The following is an 18,377-nucleotide window of genomic DNA, read 5'->3' as shown; positions in this document are numbered from 1 at the left end:
GAACACAATGCCATCCACAGCCTCAGAAACAACTCTGACATCATAATCAAAAAGGCTGACAAAGGAGGGGCTGTCGTCACCATGAATAGGTCGGAGTATGAACAAGAGGCTACTAGGCAGCTCTCCAACACCACTTTCTACAAGCCATTACCCTCTGATCCCACTGAGAGTTACCAAAAGAAACTACAGCATTTGCTCAAGAAACTCCCTGAAAAAGTACAAGAACAAATCCGCACAGACACACCCCTAGAACCCCAACCTGGGGTATTCTATCTGCTACCCAAGATCCATAAACCTGGAAATCCTGGATGCCCCATCATCTCAGGCATTGGCACCCTGACAGCAGGATTGTCTGGCTATGTAGACTCCCTCCTCAGGTCCTATGTTACCAGCACTCCCAGCTATCTTCGAGACACCACTGACTTCCTGAGGAAACTACAGTCCATTGGTGATCTTCCTAAAAACACCATCCTAGCCACTATGGATGTAGAAGCCCTCTACACCAACATTCCACACAAAGATGGACTACAAGCCATCAGGAACAGTATCCCCGATAATGTCACGGCTAACCTGGTGGCTGAACTTTGTGACTTTGTCCTCACCCATAACTATTTCACATTTGGGGACAATGTATACCTTCAAATCAGCGGCACCGTGATGGGTACCCGCATGGCCCCACAGTACGCCAACATTTTTATGGCTGACTTAGAACAACGCTTCCTCAGCTCTAGTCTCCTAATGCCCCTACTCTACTTGCGCTACATTGATGACATCTTCATCATCTGGACCCATGGAAAAGAAGCCCTTGAGGAATTCCACCATGATTTCTACAATTTCCATCCCACCATCAACCTCAGCCTGGACCAGTCCACACAAGAGATCCACTTCCTGGACACTATGGTGCTAATAAGCGATGGTCACATAAACACCACCCTATATTGGAAACCTACTGAACGCTATTCCTACCTACGTGCCTCTAGCTTTCATCCATATCATACCACACGATCCATTGTCTACAGCCAAGCTCTATGATATAACCACATTTGCTCCAACCCCTCAGACAGAGACAAACACCTACAAGATCTCTATCATGCATTCCTACAACTACAATACCCACCTGCTGAAGTGAAGAAACAGATTGACAGAGCCAGAAGAGTACCCAGAAGTCACCTACTACAGGACAGGCCCAACAAAGAAAATAACAGAACTAAATATGTTAGTCTCTAAGGTGCCACAAGTACTCCTTTTCTTTTTGCGAATACAGACTAACACGGCTGCTACTCTGAAACCTGTCACTCTCTGCTTGTTTATCTTGTCCATTCGAAGTGACTGGCTACTTTTCATGTTCTCTCTCACCCGCATTGGTTTCTTCTACAGTATGAATGTTGTAGTGCTGAGGAATAAATGCTCCCCTCATCCCTGCCCTCATGTGGAGGATGGAGCTATTGAGTGCAGCTCTTTCCGTCTAGCTGACTGACTTCCTGGCAAGCTTGATGCTTTCCTAAGTGCTCCAGTGTTCTGGTCTAATGCGTGAGTATGTGACTGTTTATAGCAAGGCTGGAGTTAGAAAATACCTCTTCATAACTGGGAAGAGTCCCACACAGATAACTCAACCCCATCCGGCAACTTGTCGGCACCTTGGGAACATGAAACGCTAAGCTATAAGTCATATAAATTGCTGGGAGCCATTACTCCTGAGCCATGTTTCAATAGCAAGTCAGTGGCCGTTTCCAGAGGAAAGGTCCGAGACTTTCAGATAGAATGATTGGAGCGCAGTGGAGAATACTTCTTCTTTGAAATAACTGCAACTTTACATGGCAATTACTAGAGTAATTGTGCCTCTGTTGTCATCATGCCAGATGGTTACACAAGTTATTTCAGTTCGGTCGTAGGATGCCCCATTATTGTGTTCCGGTGTCCGATGCATGGAGGCCTTGGGTTACTGATCCAGTGGTAGAAGGGATATTCTCCCTGTGAATCCAGGAGAAGTGTTAAGAGGCTCTGCGATAGACTTGGGTGGCACACTCTGGTTTATGCTGAGCAGTGGCAGTTGAGGTGAGATTGGTATTAGTGGGCATCTTTTGAAGGTTGCTGTCATCCTATGAGATCACAGAAGGTGGTCCCCTGACCATCTCTTCCATAGTCACCTTTCCTCAAATGCATTCTACCAGCTGTAGTCACTGAGGCTCTGTATTCCTTGGTGGAAGTCCTTCCGGAGTTAAACAGGTGTACAGTAGGCAACATTCCCCTCCACTTCTCCCTCACTAATTTTCCTCTCAAGGAGGATGCTGTCAAGTAGTTTAGGCCTCAGATATTTGTATATATTAAGATCTAGTGAGAAATGGCCTCTGGATTTTAAATACATTATCTCTATTTTAAAGACCCCTTTGCCCCACTCCATCACAAAGGAGTTTATTTTAAAATAAACTTTTATAGGATGGACAAACAGATGTCTCCTCCCTGTCAGTGTTGCAGCAGCTACAGCTCCTCCCTGTCAGTGTTGCAGCAGCTAACTAATACATATAGCTTCCACATCTGTGTTCCCTGCAGCTGCTAACATTGATGATCCTAGCACACAGGTAAATAACCGAACCAGAGAATCTATAGAGCCCTTCCACTCTGTTTGAAATACAGGAAGATAAAATACAAGTGTTCACCAAAGGGAGAAATTATTTATTTGTATTATTGGAAGTACGTAGGGAGCCTCAGGCATGAACCAGGACCAATTGTCTTCTCCATAACAAATGTATCTTCATATATAAATATTATTGGAGAGTGCACAACCTCTTGGAGCTTTGCAGTGGAGTCAGTGGTGTTTATATGCCTTGACATGTGTTACACAAGTGCACTACAGGGCAAGGTCAGAAGGTATCTATAAAGAGGTGCTGAAATCCCCCTAGTGCTTTTGGTTCCTGTTTTAGTGCTGGTCTGTCAAATTTGGAATTGCTTCATCTCTGACAGTCTTTGGGTGAGTTTTTGTGGGGTTTTGGTGGTTTTGATTTATAAAAAGCTGCTAAATTAACTGTCCATTTGACATCTTGTTTTCAAAAGAGAAGAGATTCCCTGTTGGTAGAATTTCTGGGTCTAGAAGTTTCTTACCAAGTTTCCTTCCTGGCTCCTTTAGAAAACCAGTGCTAAAACTGAGAGGTGAAAAAAGTATTTTTACCACCAACATTCACTGTGTCTCCTCTCTTTGAGATGGGCCTGTTCCCTATGAGCTTATGGACAAATTTCTGAATATTCCTGGTGGCAGGACGGAGGGAAACAAATGTCTCACTCCTCTGTGAAAGTGTATTTGTTCCCAGCCTGTCTTTCCTTTGTTCCTCTCCCTTGACATTAGGGGAATTTGTCCCAGCTCCAAGTGATAGGCAATTTGAGATATGAGGCAACCTCCATATTGGGGGGGAGGGGGAATCTTTGAAGCTCCTTCATTTAGACAAGTTGTGGTGCTGGTACTGCTCAAAACCCTATGTTTAAATAACAGCGTGTAGCCCTATCTTCACCATCACCTCCTCTTTCACAGACAGTCTGTGCCAGTATTTTTATGGTTTGAGGCCAATACCTTGATTCTCATGGTCTTCCTTTGCATCTGGTTCTTGTGTACAAGTATAGGGCCCCTCTCAACAGCATTCATAATGTCATTGGAAGATCTTACTTTGGAAGTACAGGTCCTTTCTTACTTGGAAGTTCAAATTCCAGTTCTTCACCAAAATCCTTTGGCATTTGAGCATCCTGCCTTCCAGTGCTTATGTTTATCCCAAAATTGGGGTGGGGGAGTTTCTAAGGAGCCTTTCTGGTGATCCCAGGAGCCTGCATATTTCTTTTGGGTCCTCAGTAAGGTACAACTCCTTGTACTTTATAGTTGTGTGTCATCTTTGGTAAAACAATGTGGAACCTCTTCCAAAATGCCAGGTTGAAAAAGTTCTTTTAATTCTCTCCAGACCTGTGTTACACACTTAGAGAAGCAGGAACTGGATGATTCTTTGTTCTAAGGGGGACTGGTCGATCCTGTGTTCATTTCTCCGGAGAAGATTTCTGTTTCTGCCCCTTCTCCTGTGGCCAACAGAATGATTTCTCGGGTAGTTAATGATTTGGATGGGCATTTTTCTTCTGTTAAGCCCCTTCTTCAGATTATCTAGTGACAGCAGCTGCTAACAACATGGCCAGAGCTCCCAGGATCCTTCTACTGTCCCTCTTGATAAAGTATCCAGGGAGCTAGTGTGTCGGGGAAAGGAAGTTGCCCTCTGAAGATTGGCCACAAGTAGATAATTACCGAACCCTGAAGAAGTCATCGTTACTCTGTTTGATCTAAAATGCAGTCAAGTTGTGAAGGTTTATTGGAGTCTTACAGGTGATGCTTGTTTTGAAAGGTGGGCAGAATATACAGTTGCTGGCTTCTTTCATGTTCGTTTGAGGGAGAGGAGCTAGTTGCCATGTAGCAAAAGATGAGTGTGGATGGAGTGAGCCCAGAAGGAATCAAGGGAGCCCTTTTAGCAGCATTCGGGGCTATAGAGACATGGGGAGGGTTTCATCGGCTGGAGCTCAGAGCCATCAGATTGGCCATGCTGGCTGGAGCTGAGCTCTTGACAAACTTGTCTTCATCTAAACTGTCAGAGGGTAGGAATTATTTTTCCTTTGAAATCTTCTTTGTCAGTAGCTGAGCTTTTTCTTGCTTTTTCTTCTGCTGCTTCTCTCACGTGGCTATTCTCAGACTACTTTGCGTTAGTGTGAGATCCCTCTGTTCTCCGTCTGCAACTGGAAGGAGCTCTGCCCCCCTCTTCCATAGGGAAAGGGGAACAGTTTCTCCTACCGGGAAATGGCTTTGCTTTAGGGGTGCTGTTAGTAGCTCTTTCAGAGGAGGTAAATCCACTCTTCCTTAGAATTCTATCACCCTTTGGCCAGGAAAAATTGCCATCTGTCTGGGGTAAGAATAAAGACCTGGTTCCTTTTTAGTTCCTGAATGACTGTGGTTCTGAAAGTCTAACCCACCTTTTTGTCTCTGGTTTAGCGACTCTTGTCCATTAGAGTTCATTTGGTACCTATTGCTGCTCACTATGATTTGACAAATAACTGTCTGCTCAGCCACAGAAAGCATCTTCTCAGGATCTGTCCTCATCTTTATCAATTGGTTAGACTCTGTTAATACATTTTGGTAAGATGATTTCCCCTCCTCGGTTTTGGGAAACCCATCTCTGTGTAGTGTGTCCCCAGATGGCTAGAAGATCATTTGGAGATTAGGTATAAGGTATCAAGTTGCTTGTTCCAGAAGTTTTCATGGGCTAGTTTAATCAAATCTTCCATGGCATTACAGTTCAGACTTGGGCTAGGCAAGATGCTCAGTTTTCTAAGGCAGACTTTCAGTGTCTAGGAGCTTACTGCCAGGGAGACTACTCTTTGCTGACCTCCAAGGACAGAGGAACATAACACAAGAATGGCTGTAGAAAAACTTGTGAAGCTGCAAATGGGCTGCATGCCAGTAGCTGGAGTCCCCTCTGGATGTTCTCCCCATAAAGCCACTCTCTCTCTTTTTTTTGCTCTCTCCTCTCCCACTCCTGCTAACTACAGGAGAAGGATTTGGGGCAGCATGTTGGGAAGGCTGGGTCTACATATTCCATTCTATAAATGCAGCCTTGTAATCTCCCAACTGTGCATGCATTAGGACGTGGTCACTAGCTCAGCTGATTCCATTCATGCACGGGAGCACGTGATTCCCAGAAGGGTGGATATGTGCGAGCACTGTAGTCAGACAAACCAGTCACGAGTGACTGCGTTTTTATTCCAGCAATAAAAATGTGGTGTTATAGGGCAGTGGTGTGTGTACATAAAATATTTTAGATGGAGTTAAGTGTGTCCTGAGCGGTATTTTCCTCTTATGTGGTGGATTTGATCATTTTGTCGATGAGTGTCAGCATTAGAAAAAACTTGCAGAACCAGAACTCTGCTGAATTCATGGTCCTATGAATAATGGATAGGTGACTGGAAGATCCTAAGTTCTCTACATCTCTTGAACAGTCTGCATTGCTGCATAGTGACCATCGATTTACTGGCACTTAGACAGATCCAGGAAAAGCATTGAGCAGGTTAAGAATGCAGTAAATCAGGTTTCCTCCTAACCTACAGTACAGAGGGCCAGATTACGGTGCCGGATCTGTGTTGCTGAATATGCCATGTCTGAAGAGTCTGACTTCACCTTTAAGCACCCCTGACTCTGGGTGAGGCCAGAGCTTTTTCCTCCCAGACTCTACACATTTGGGGATGAGAATTCCAGGCTGCCAGAGGTTTGGTTGTTAGCCATTCTTATGGAATTTAGTTCTTCTACCACAGAAAGATTTGTTATGGATGCCCTCCAGCTTGAGAGGTTCCTTTCTTCCTCTATTTGATGTTTATCTATTCTTTCTCCTGTTGGGTTTTGTTGTATGATAATGCATGACTTCATGACAAGATTTAGATAGGGTCTGCAGCCTCCTCCAAAGCCTTTCCCAAAACACTTCACTACAGGCTCATTGATTTTAAAATAAACAAATCAGACCAGAAACCCCACTGTTTGTTCCTTCTGGCTTTGCTGATGTCGGAATCCATAGCTTGCAAATTGATTCTCAAAACTTTGTTATGACTAAATCCATGGCTTTCCAAAGTCATTCCTGGATCCTTGGAATCCACCCAGATTGTCTCTGTAGCCCAATTTGGCTTTGGCTTTGTGTTTTGAAGGACATAAATAAATTTTAATTCAGAACTTTACATTCTTTTCTCCCCACCTTTCTTTAACACTAATTTACTTGCATCTTGCTCTCTTATTGCTGATTGGTCTTTATTGCGTTACTACGGCTCCTCTTACTGAATGATTCTGACCAATCAGTTGGCAGGCAGAGCTCCGCCCCTGCTTCGGCCGCCATGAGTGCTGCCGGCCTGGCTGAGCAAGGTACGTGGCATGAGTCCTCTTATCTCCTGAGTGCCTAAACCTAACCCACACCCACTCACTGCCAGTAAAAAAAAAAAAAAAAAACCAGCATGCAAGTGCCTGCACACCCAGTGAGATATCATCCATGCTTGCTGGCTGAGAAATTGGCATGCAGAACAGATTTCATCTAATCTGGAACCATCACCATGTTGATTTTACTGAATTACTAACCAGATTTGCAGGCCAGACATGTATAGGGCCCTGCAGCAAGACCAGCACGTGAGAGTCAGGAGGGGGAATTGATGTGTGTGTGGCTAGTGCCTGCTATTTCAGCAGGTGGGGCTGAGCATATTAGCACAAGAATCAGAGTTTAAAACTTTGGGAAGCCCAGACTAAAGGGCTTTATTTGTATATGCTCTTTAGAACCCTGTTGTACTGAGATGGATCAGATTGATTGTTACCCTTCAATGGCAGGTTGCTCTGAAATAACCAGCTACTGTGTCCTAGGAGGACATGGAACTGGGTTCCCCTCTGCTTCCATTTCTTCGGTAAAATGGGGTGAATTAGAACAGTAGAGAGCCCTAGGGTTTCTGTTCCCAGTACAATATTGGCTTAAAGCAAGAAAGAAAGCTCTCTGTCAGGCTACTGTGGAGCAGTCAGATTTCACAAAGCTGAATTCAGTGCTCTTCCTTCACACCACCCCCAAAAAATGCCTGGCAGCTTGAGACCATAACAGTGTCTCAGCTCTGTACTGCTGCAGGGCTGAGAGAGCCAGTGTTGGTTAGTGAGCTAAGTGTAGGGATGGAAGTCATGAAATTCTGGGTGGCCAAATTGGGACTGGCAATCACTGATGTGTAGCATGACCTGAGGCCTGCCACCTGGAAGTGAGGCGACTGCGGAGCACACAGACCAAAGGACTGTGGTTGAGAAAGAAGAGTGAGAGGAATGGGGCTCGGAGAAACATTCCCTGGCATTGTTTGAAGTTGGTATTTTGGTCCCATGTGAAATGCTGCCCCTCAGCACATCCAGTGTGTCCAGTGTTCATTGCTGATGAGTTCAGCATGATGGGTTTGTGACTCTTAATGCCAAGACTGTGAGCCTAAGGGGCTGCCTTTCATTTTCGTCAGAGGCTAAAACAAGATGTGCCTGGCTGGCAGAGGGGGTGGGGGACAGAGGTTGTGCTCTGTGCTTCTCATCAGAGATTAAAGATGTTAAACCAGTAATAGAAATACATGTTAAATTATAGGACTTTCAGTAGGGGCTCTTAACAGCACTGTGGAGGGAAGGGGGTTTTGAATCTCCTTACTTAGAGGAGGTGGGGAGGGATGCGGTCAGTGTCCTATGCTTGGAAACCAGCAAGGTATGGGTGCACAAGACCTTTGCTAAACTTAAAAGGGTCTCCCTCACATTTCCCTGATATCTCCTGTGTTGAATGCTGAAGGTTTTTAACCATCAGAGGAGTGAAGTTTTGGAATAACCTTCCAAGGGAAGCAGTGGGGGCAAAAGATCTATCTGGTTTTAAGATTCTACTCGATAAGTTTATGGAGGAGATGGTATGATGGGATAATGGGATTTTAGTAAGTAATTGATCTTTAAATATTCAGGGTAAATAGGCCAAATCCCCTGAGATGGGATATTAGATGGATGGGATCTGAGTTACTATAGAAAATTCTTTCCTGGGTATCTGGCTGGTGAATCTTGCCCATTGCCATATTTGGGGTCGGGAAGGAATTTTCCTCCAGGGCAGATTGGAGAGGCCCTGGAGGTTTTTTGCCTTCCTCTGTAGCATGGGAAATGGTTGACTTGAGGGAGGCTTCTCTGCTCCTTGAAGTCTTTGAACCATGATTTAAGGACTTCAATAGCTCAGACATGGGTGAGGTTTTTCATAGGAGTGGGTGGGTGAGATTCTGTGGCCTGCGCTGTGCAGGAGGTTGGACTAGATGATCAGAATGGTCCCTTCTGACCTTAGTATCTATGAATCTATGGATTGCTTGTCTGCTCCTCTCATTAAAGAAGTAAGTCCTGTCTGTCTGTTGCTAGCTGTAGGAATCCCACCCACATCCTCCGATTTCTGTCAGATAACGTGTACGGATTAACCAGTGGGTAAATTACGTAGTCTCTGCTTTGCTTGGGATGTCTGCCACCTCTTTGTCACTGTGAGAGTGTGCATCTCCTGTATCCTCGGAGTATCCTTACAAATCATGATGATGCATGAGCTAAATGAGCAACCATCTGAATTTCTTTCTTCACTGCTGAACCAGTAACTGGATTGTGAGAGAACTGTATGTAACTGAAATGCTGAGATCACAGTGGGTACCAGCAGAGTGGTGGAAGGGGAAGCTGTGTCTTCCAGGGCCATGCCTGGTATTGCAGGGTGCTGGGCTGGGTGGGAGGTATTCTCTGCTAGAGGCTAGGCTGGCATTCACAATGCCTGGGGCAGGTGGGAAGACTATCTCCCCCAGAGGCCCAGCTAGTGTAAACAGGTGGGGAAGCTGTCTGCGGAAGCCATGGTCTCTGGTGTAACTTCATAATGTTTTACCTATCTACAGAGGTAAATGGGAGTGTCTGGAAGGGTGGAGAGTGAAGAATCAGCAGACTTGCAGCTTGTTCCTGGGCCCTCAGGACATGGGGCAGTAGTGCAGGCCTGCTCTGTGCTGTTTTTGGGAGCTGGAGTTTTAAGGCAAATTCCAGACGTGAGATGCTTGCATTATGGAGTAGAGTTAGGACCAGCTCAGCCATGGCAGTTGCCAAGTTTATGATGGTGTTTTCTTAGTATTGGAGAGAAGCAGCTGTTGTCTGCATCATTTCAGCCTGAGCTGAGCTAAAAGGTTTGTCCCAGGTGTTGTCTAACTAGTGTAAGTGATGTCTGTCGGCCATGTGGGATAGCTGAGGTGTATGGGTGTGGAGTTGAAGAGTTACACCGGTATTTTAGTCTTAAGGCCTTGCAGTTGCTGGTTTGTTGCAATGCCTTTTTGTCTAATTGTGGACAAATCCAGAGAAAAGCGTGAGTGCCAGTTAACCAGCACATCTTCCAGGAGTGGTAGGACAATGGAGTGTTTCATTAGAGGTTCTAAGCAAGGCAGGTTTGGTGTTGCACATTCTGTCACTTCCTCTCTCTTTCTGTCTCTTTGTCCATGTCCTCACTGTGGTTAGCATCCCAGTCTGGGGCCTGCTCATGCTGAAGAGGCCTCACATTTTTAAATAGATGCTTAGGAAAGGCATGTCAACTCCTTGTCACAGCAGGTGCCTCCTGTGCTTCTTGCCAAGGGAGTGGAAACAACTGGGCACCGTCCACGAGAGCTAACCAAACCATTCTGTAGTCGCTGAGACGGGAGGCCCATTGCTGACAACCATTGTTAATGTCTCACTTTCCTGTTGCACGTGCAAGCCCTGCCTACCCTGATCATGCATATGTGCACGTGGCCAGACGCACACGCTGTGGGGGTGTGACTCTCTCTCTCTCTCGTGCACTGCCAGATACTCCTCCTCCCTGTGTGTGCATCTGTCTGTTGGTTTCTCAGTTCTAGTTCTAGTTGTTCAGACCAAGCATGGCAGAGCTTCCATCACCATCAATGAAGAAATTCAGCTTTCCCTTCTCTTCTTTTTTCACTCTCTTTACAAGCTGGCAGCGCTGCCTTCGCTCCTTCCCCACCAAAGTCCTCAATCCCATTTTATTACTTGCCATTATCCCAGACATTCCTCTGGCTAATTTTGCATCTTGGCAGTGATTAGGATTTCTTTGCATTATCAACACCTCCCCACCCTCCTCCCCCCACTTCATAAATAAAGTCTCCCTTATGTAAATGGCTGTACTTGAGGGAAAATCTGTCCGGATATTAGAATCTGACAGATGTCTTCAGCTTTTTCTCTGTAATGGCTGTCATCTTTGGAGGAAGGGGAGTCTGTGAGAGAGTAGAGGACTTGAAGTAAAATCACCTTGGGAGCTCTGCACTGTTGGACACTGGATCTCAGTGAGGTTATGGAGGGTGGGAGAGTTGCTGGCTTAACATTAACTGTTGAATAGAAAGGGCAGGCTACCTTCCCTCTCTTGATCTGATTGTGATGGGTAGCGACACAAGAGTTTGACCTCTGTGCTTTCTTCATTACCAAGAGAAATTAGTAGGGGGTTGTCTCTTTAATTCTCGTGCAATCTGGAAGGGAAGGGAAGAGAGATTTAAAACCAAACCCTCACCACCTTGTCCTGTTTTTTTTCTCTGCAGCTACCAAAAGCCTATTGAACAAGAAGTCGGATGGAGTGAAGGTAGGTCCAAGCTTTCTACCTCCCCGCTCCTTTTCAATCCATTTACCAGTAGGCAGCTGCCTCAGGACTGGGGCTGTCCTCTGAAGAATGGGTTGTTAGGGAGCTGCTGGGTCAGATCCCCACACCTCTTACCCACACAGCATACAACTAGCAAGGTGTGTTATAGGATTTCCTTCCCTCTAAGCTTTGGGTACTGGCTGTTGCCTGAGGCAGGACACTGGGCTGGAGGGACCAAAGATCTGATCCCGTCTGGCACAAGCCCTGGCCTGTGCAGTTCGGCTCCTGAGCATGGGAAGATTTTGCTTTTTTGCAAAGCTATTGTCAGAGGATGACAAAGGCCAGCAGTACCCATGGAAATCTCCCCATCTCATCCCTTCGCTCCATTGACAGGGCCTGGGGGTTGTGGGGAGGGGGAGTTCCACCCATTGGGGATCTGTTGGGTCAGAATGTAACCATTTCACTGTGTCGGTTACATCTGAGTTGCGAGAAGGCAAGCAGTACTGCTTTCTCCACCCTCACAGACCAGGGACTCTGTGCTCCCTGTTCAAGGAAATCACTGTTTCCTTAGTTCACTCTCCTTATGTGTGTTGTAGCCTGATTTATTAATCTGATATTCATTATGTTGGTTACTTAAGAATTTCCAGTGATCACTCTGAGGTTTGACAAGTTCTTGTCCCAAGATCAGGCCCAGTATTGTTAGAATTACTGTTCAGTTGGGAACCCCGAAGGGCACAGCTGCAACACTCACACTTTAGGAATCTGTGTGTATTTGTAATAGTTTATTAATACATGTAGCAAAGTCACAAATACTCTAACCCAGCAAGGTAGATAGAGATAATACAGAACATGCATCAGAACATCCATTTACTCATGCCATCCCTTGCAGAACAAACTGAAATGTTAGCCATCACCTTCCTCATTATCACCAGTGGCCATCATCCTGGCACCTCCCAAGGGCTGTATCTCGCTCTCCTCTTGCCCCCAGGCTGGGATACAACTTTTATAACATGTTACGCTGACACCACTCTGTCTAATGCATATTCAGTTGTTTCTCCCCTCTTCCTTATTTGTATTCCTCACATTACTAATGTTAGGGGGCCCTTCTCCTATAGGTTAGGATGTTAATGATCTCAACTTATTATCATATACGTCAGTTCGTTGCCATGGCACTCTTGTGGTAACACATCTGCAGACGTTCCCTTCCTAAAATATCCAAAAGCCAACGTTAGCTCATGTTCCTGTGGCTGGCTGGTGGTTTTATGGACAATCCTCCCTCTTATACACTCTGTTCCCAGTTCCCCCAAACTCAGGGATGACCATCAGGCCATTCATGTGTGCCAAAGTGTATAGACCTCAAGCCTATATTTGTGTGTGTCTGTTTTGGCACACAAGACACAGGCCTGTATGTTCCTTGCATTACTGCTGAATAAAATAAATGCTAACGCTAGCTCTATGGGCTACACTGTGCAGCCTTCGGTTCTGGAGTTCAGAAAGAAGCCATTCCCCAGGACATAGGCCATGACTCCAGATGGCGACTTACACCTGGTAACCAGCTGTTTAGAGAAAGGATGAGTAGAAAAGTCCAGTAAATGAGGAATTCCATGCCTGTTGCTAAGTGCAACTCTTTTCCTCTCCCAGGAAGAGAGCACTTTATTCATCCAGGTTTGTGCTTTCAGTTGAAGCCCCAGACTTTCCCTGTTGGTTAAATGACAGGAAACAAAAGGTAGGAATAAATGGTAATTTTTCAGAATGGAGAGAGGTAAACAGCAATGTCCACCAGGGATCTGTACTGGGACCTGTCCTATTCAACATATTCATAAATGACCTGGAAAAGGGGGTAAACATTGTGGTGACAAAGTTTGCAGACTATACAAAACTACTCAAAATAGTTAAGTCCAAAGCAGACTGCGAAGAGTTACAAAGGGATCTCACAAAACTGGGTGACTGGGCTACAAAATGGCAGATGAAATTTGATGTTGGTAAATGCAAAGTAATACACATTGGAAAACATAATCCCAACCATACATACAAAATGATGGGGTCTAAATTAGCTGTTGCCACTCAAGAAAAAGATTTTGGAGTCATTGTGGATAGTTCTCTGAAAACATTCACTCAATGTGCAGCGGCAGTCAAAAAAGGGAATAGAATGTTGGGAATCATTAGAAAAGGGATAGATAATAAACTAGAAAATAATCACTTTCTTCTTCAAGATGTGTTGCTCATGGCGATTCCATTCTAGGAGTGCACATGCCCACGTGCGTGCCATCTGAGATTTTTGCCTTAGCGGTATTTGTAGGGTCATGCTCTTGAGTGCCGCGCTCACGCATCAGTATATTAGGCGCTACCGGCCCTACGCCCTCCCAGTTCCTTCCTACCGCCCGTGATGGTTAGTCAGAGCGCCTTTCCCTTGCCTCTCAAGGGCTCGCACCTTAGGCCCTGTAAATAGTTTACAAGTAGTTAGTTAGTAAGTAGTTTTAAGCCCTGCTCTGACTGCAACAGTTGTAGGCCTGTGCCTGTTAATGACCCCCATAGCAGCTGCCTCAAATGCTTGGGGGAATCACATGTGAAGGAAAAGTCACGTCTTGTAAGAACTTTCATCCCAGAACTCGGAAAAAGTGAGACCATCTTTCTCATGGAGGCTGCTGTCCTCCCGGTGTCTGAGCCTTCCTGGCTAGACTCTGCCCCAAGTACCTTGGTACACAGCGCACCCCTGGCACCAGTGCCTAAGAGGAAGTTGAAGGAGGGTGACTCCCTGACACCGAGCAAGAAGGGTAAAGGACCCAGTTCAGGCCAACAGCCCACATCAGAGCCACATGGGGACGCCCCACGCCGATGTGGCCCCTTAGTCCCCCAAGGGATCTCCCACTGACTCCAGGGAACAGTAGGGGACCCAGACTGGTGGCAGGACCGATGCCTTTCTAGGCTCTCCCGGCTCCCAGAGAGCAGAGGCCTCTATCAGGACCGCATGTGTCACAGGTCACAGGCAAAGGCTCCTGGTGAGGGCAAGCCAGCCGTAAAGACGGCCCAGAGGGTGGGCGAATGATGCCAGTCTCCAGAGATGAGACAGTACTCTCCATCTGCATGCTCCAGGTCTCTGTCTTCTGCAGGACGACCTAGATCTCTGGCGCCACACTCACCATCTCCACCTTCTCGATGCAGGTCGTCTAGAGGAAGGCACTGGTCACCATATCGCCAGCACCAATCATCCTCCCACCAGCTGTCTCCTTGGTGCAGATCCCAGTCTGCTAGACCACGGGAGCGGTCTGCGTCATGGTGCCAATCCCCCTGTCCCCAATCCACCTACTTGAGACGCCGGTCTCCTGTGGCGATGGTTAGCCATCAGACGCAAGCTTCGATGTCCCCTCCATGGTCACGGGAAGGTGATTCCTCTAGTTCAGAAAGGGAATTCAGCAGTTTAACGTGACAGCATCGACACAATTGGGCATCTGAGGCTGCGTCGACCTCCGTGATGCCATCAGGGCAGCGAGGCTAGTGGCTGGCACAATGCCCATAATGGGGCGCGTGGGGCATGCCTGCGGTGCTGATGCCTCAGTCAGTCCATTACTTGGTCACCACCTCAGAGCAGCAACCAGCGGCACCGAGCTCAGTGCACAAGGCGCATTCGGAGGCTGGAGGAGAGGAGCAAGTGCCCACCCCAAAACCCTTTTTCCCTTCCCCGGTGACCCAGTTGTCGTCGTTGTCCCCAGATGAGGGTGTGCAGGCCCCTCCCACGCCAGCCCGCCGGACGATTTTAAAGAACATCAGGCCCTGCTTCGTAGGGTGGCTACGAACTTGAGCTTGGAAGTGGAGGAGATGGCCGAACAGGGGGACACCCTGTTCCAAAGCTCTCGACCTCCACCCCCACCCGTGTTGCATTACTAGTACATGGTGGGGTCCTAAAAATAGCAAAAGCCCTTTGGCAAACTCCTTCTTCCAAGAGGGCAGAAAAAAATATTTTGTCCCTGCCAAGGGGTTCGAATATTTGGCCTTGCTGGTCATCTTGGCAGCCAATGAGAAGGACAGATGGGGGCAAACCACTCAGCCCCAGTGGTTTGAGCATTGGCCTGCTAAACCCAGGGTTGTGAGTGCAATTCTTGAGGGGGCCATTTAGGGATCTGAGGCAAAAATGGGAGATTGGTACAGCTTTGAGCATGGGGTTGGACTTGATGATCTCCTGAGGTCCCTTCCAACCCTGATATTCTATGATTCTATGATTCTATGAATAAAGAGGCCAAGAGGCTGGACATTTTTGGGAGACAGATTTATTCAACGGCCAGCCGTCAGTTCCAGGTGGTCAACCCCCAGGCTCTCTTGGAGAACTACAATTTCAACTTATGGGACTCCCTCTGTAAGTTCAAGGACTCGGTCCAGGAATTCGGGACCCTGGAGGAGGAGGGTAAGACAGCTGCAAGGTGCACCATCCAAATGGTGTGGGACACAGCCGATTTGGCAGCTAGGGTGGTCGCGTCGGCGGTGGTCATGAGGCGCAGTTCCTGGCTTCAGACCACTGGCTTGTCCCAGGAAATGCAGACCTCGATCCAGGATCTTCCCTTTGATAGGAATGGTCTCTTTGCAGACCACTGACATGAAGTTGCACAGACTGATGGACACTCAGGCCACCCTTTGCTCGCTGGGTCTGCATATGCCGCAGTCGGCGAGGAAGCAGTTCCGGTTGCCCCTGCCATCAAGGCCTTGGCAGCCTCAGCAGTAGCCTACAAGGAGAAGGGATAGGGTCACGAGTTTTAATTGTCACCGCCCTTCCTCCTCCCAGTCCCCTGCACAGCCCATCCCATCGAAGCCTCACGAGGGCCAGAAGTGCTCGTTTTGAGGGTGCACTCCAGGGCGACGCCACAGTCATCTCTCCGGATCTGCCTCATCCTTTCCTTAACCATCTTCGCCCCTACCATTCGGCCTGGTCGCACGTCACCTTGGACCGTTGGGTGCTAGAAATTGTATCTTGGGGCTACACCCTGCAATTCTCGGCTGCTCCCCACCCCTTCCTTGTCCCTCTGCAGGGACCCTTCTCACAAACAGCTCCTTGTTCAAGAGGTTGAGAACCTCATGTAGTTGGGGGCAGTGGAGGAGGTCCCCTGCGACAGGAGAGAAAAAGGGTTCTAAGACCCATTCTGGACCTGCAACACCTCAACAAGTCTCTCAAAAAGTTGAAGTTCTGCATGATCTTTCCAGCCTCCATCATCCCCTCCCTGGATCTGGGAGACTGATACACCACCCTTTGTCTGAAGGATGCTTTATTTCCATATCTCCATCTTCCGAGGTCGCAGGTGATTCCTCCGTTTGTGGTGGATGGGTGCCATTTCCAGTTCACAGGGCTGCCCTTTGGCCTCTTGTCTGCCCCGAGGGTGTTTACAAAAGGTATGGTACCAGTAGCTACTTACCTCAGGCATTGAGGGGTTCAGGTCTATCCATATCTCAACGATTGGCTCATCAAGGGCAGATCTTGGGGACAGGTGCAAAGGAGCCTTGAACTGGTTGGTTCCACCTGCCAGGATCTGGGTCTGTTGACCATAAACTAAAAGAAATCAACCTTAAGGCTGGAGCAACGAATAGAATTCATTGGGGCGGTTCTCAACTCCACGCAAGCCAGAGCCTTCCTTGCAGAGGCATGCTTCCAGGCCATGTCGGACCTGATCTCCCATATGGAAAAACTACCTGCTCACCACTGTTCACACCTACCTGTGGTTGTTAGGCCACATGGTCGCGTGTACGTACCTGATCCAGGAAGCCCACCTCCATCTCTGGCCACTGCAAGCGTGGTTGGCGTCGGTCTACATCTCCAACAGACACGATCTAGATTGGGTGGTCAGGGTGCCGGTTTACATCTGATAGTCCATAGACTAGTGATTGAGCCCCGAATTGGTGTGGGAGGGAGTTCTCTTCGCGACTCCAGCACCATTGCTGACCCTGGTTTCCGATGCCTTGGACCTGGGCTGGGGAGCCCACTGGGAGCTCAGCACGCAAGGCCGCTGGTCATGGGACGATCAGGGAGCTCAAAGCAGTTTGCCAGGCCTGCTAGGCTTTCCTGCCCTATGTGAAGGGCAAGGTAGTGCAGGTTCTGACAGACAATACTGCGGTGACCCTTTGCTAAGAAGCTCTCCACCTTCGGGGCTTCTGTGTGTGGCATGCCATCCATCTGGTGGCCACACATCTGCCTGGGGCCAAGAACGTGGTAGCAGATCACGTCAGCAGGACCTTCTCGTCTCGTCACAAGTGGTTGCTCCACCCAGAGGCGGTCAGTATTATCTTCCGGAGGTGGGGGACTCCCCAGGTGGACCTGTTCGCATCCCATCAGAACAGGAAATGCCATGTGTTCTGCTCATTCCGGGGATTGGACAGGGGCTCCCTGTCAGACGTCTTTCTGCTCCCATGCTCGGGGCTGTGATGTTTGCCTTCCTGCTGGTGTCACTAATCCACAGAGTCCTCATGAAGAATAAACAGGACAGGGCAAAAGCAATTCTGACAGCTGCTGCATAGCCTTGGCAGCACGGGTTCAGCACGCTGATGGACCTTTCAGTGGCCAGCCCACTGCAGCTGCCTCTCTGGCTAAATGCAGATGAACAGAATGCTCAGCCCAGGTCCAGCAGGTTTTGCTGGGTAGCAGAGAGCCCTCCACCAGAGCAACCTACTTGGCCAAGTCAAAGAGGTTCACGTGCTGGGCCTCAGGCCGGGGTATCCGGACTGAGTAGGCCTCACTGCAGGTGATCCTGGACTATCTTTTGCACCTCAACTCCAGGGGTTGTCCCTATCTTCAATCAAAGTCCACTTGGCTGCTATTTCTGCCTTCCACCCTCCGCTCCAGGGCAAGTCGGTCTTCGCTCACGACATGACAGTCCGATTTTTGAAAGGTCTGGAACGTCTCTATCCGGGGATCCGGTCCCTCCCTGGGACCTGAATCTTGTGCTGTCATGGCTCATGGGTCCTCCCTTCGAGCCTCTAGTTTCCTGCTCCTTTCTCCTCCTCCTCCTCCTCCTGGAAAGTTTCCTTCCTGGTTGCAATAACGTGTGCCCATATGGTCTCTGAGATCAGGGTGCTTACTTCAGAGCCACCCTATACAGTGGTCTACAAGGACAAGGTCCAGCTGTAAATGCAGTGTTCCTGCCCAAGGTGGTTTCACAGTTTCATACCAGCCAAGAAATATACTTACCTGTCTTCTTTCCGAAGCCTCACAAATCAGAAGAGGAGCACAAATTGCACGCCCTG

General features: G+C 47.9%; 1 protein-coding gene across 50 annotated transcripts in view; it reads left to right on the top strand.

Annotated features, from left to right (window-relative positions):
• The window catches only part of CAMK2G (calcium/calmodulin dependent protein kinase II gamma), a 170,357-nt gene that overhangs the window by 117,381 nt on the left and 34,599 nt on the right, over window positions 1–18,377 (top strand). For 29 of the 50 annotated variants that reach the window (XM_038411290.2, XM_043519626.1, XM_038411289.2 and 26 more), the window contains exon 13: window positions 11,119–11,159. In XM_038411290.2, coding sequence (XP_038267218.1) covers window positions 11,119–11,159 — 41 coding nt within the window. Of the gene's footprint in view, window positions 1–6,856; window positions 6,920–11,118; window positions 11,160–18,377 lie in introns of all 50 variants that reach the window. The other 21 variants (XM_043519600.1, XM_043519599.1, XM_043519602.1 and 18 more) reach the window with 1 other exon arrangement.

This window comes from Dermochelys coriacea, chromosome 7 (assembly GCF_009764565.3).
Source record: "Dermochelys coriacea isolate rDerCor1 chromosome 7, rDerCor1.pri.v4, whole genome shotgun sequence".
Taxonomy (NCBI): Eukaryota; Metazoa; Chordata; order Testudines; family Dermochelyidae; genus Dermochelys; species Dermochelys coriacea.
This window is presented reverse-complemented; position numbering and strand designations above follow the sequence as displayed.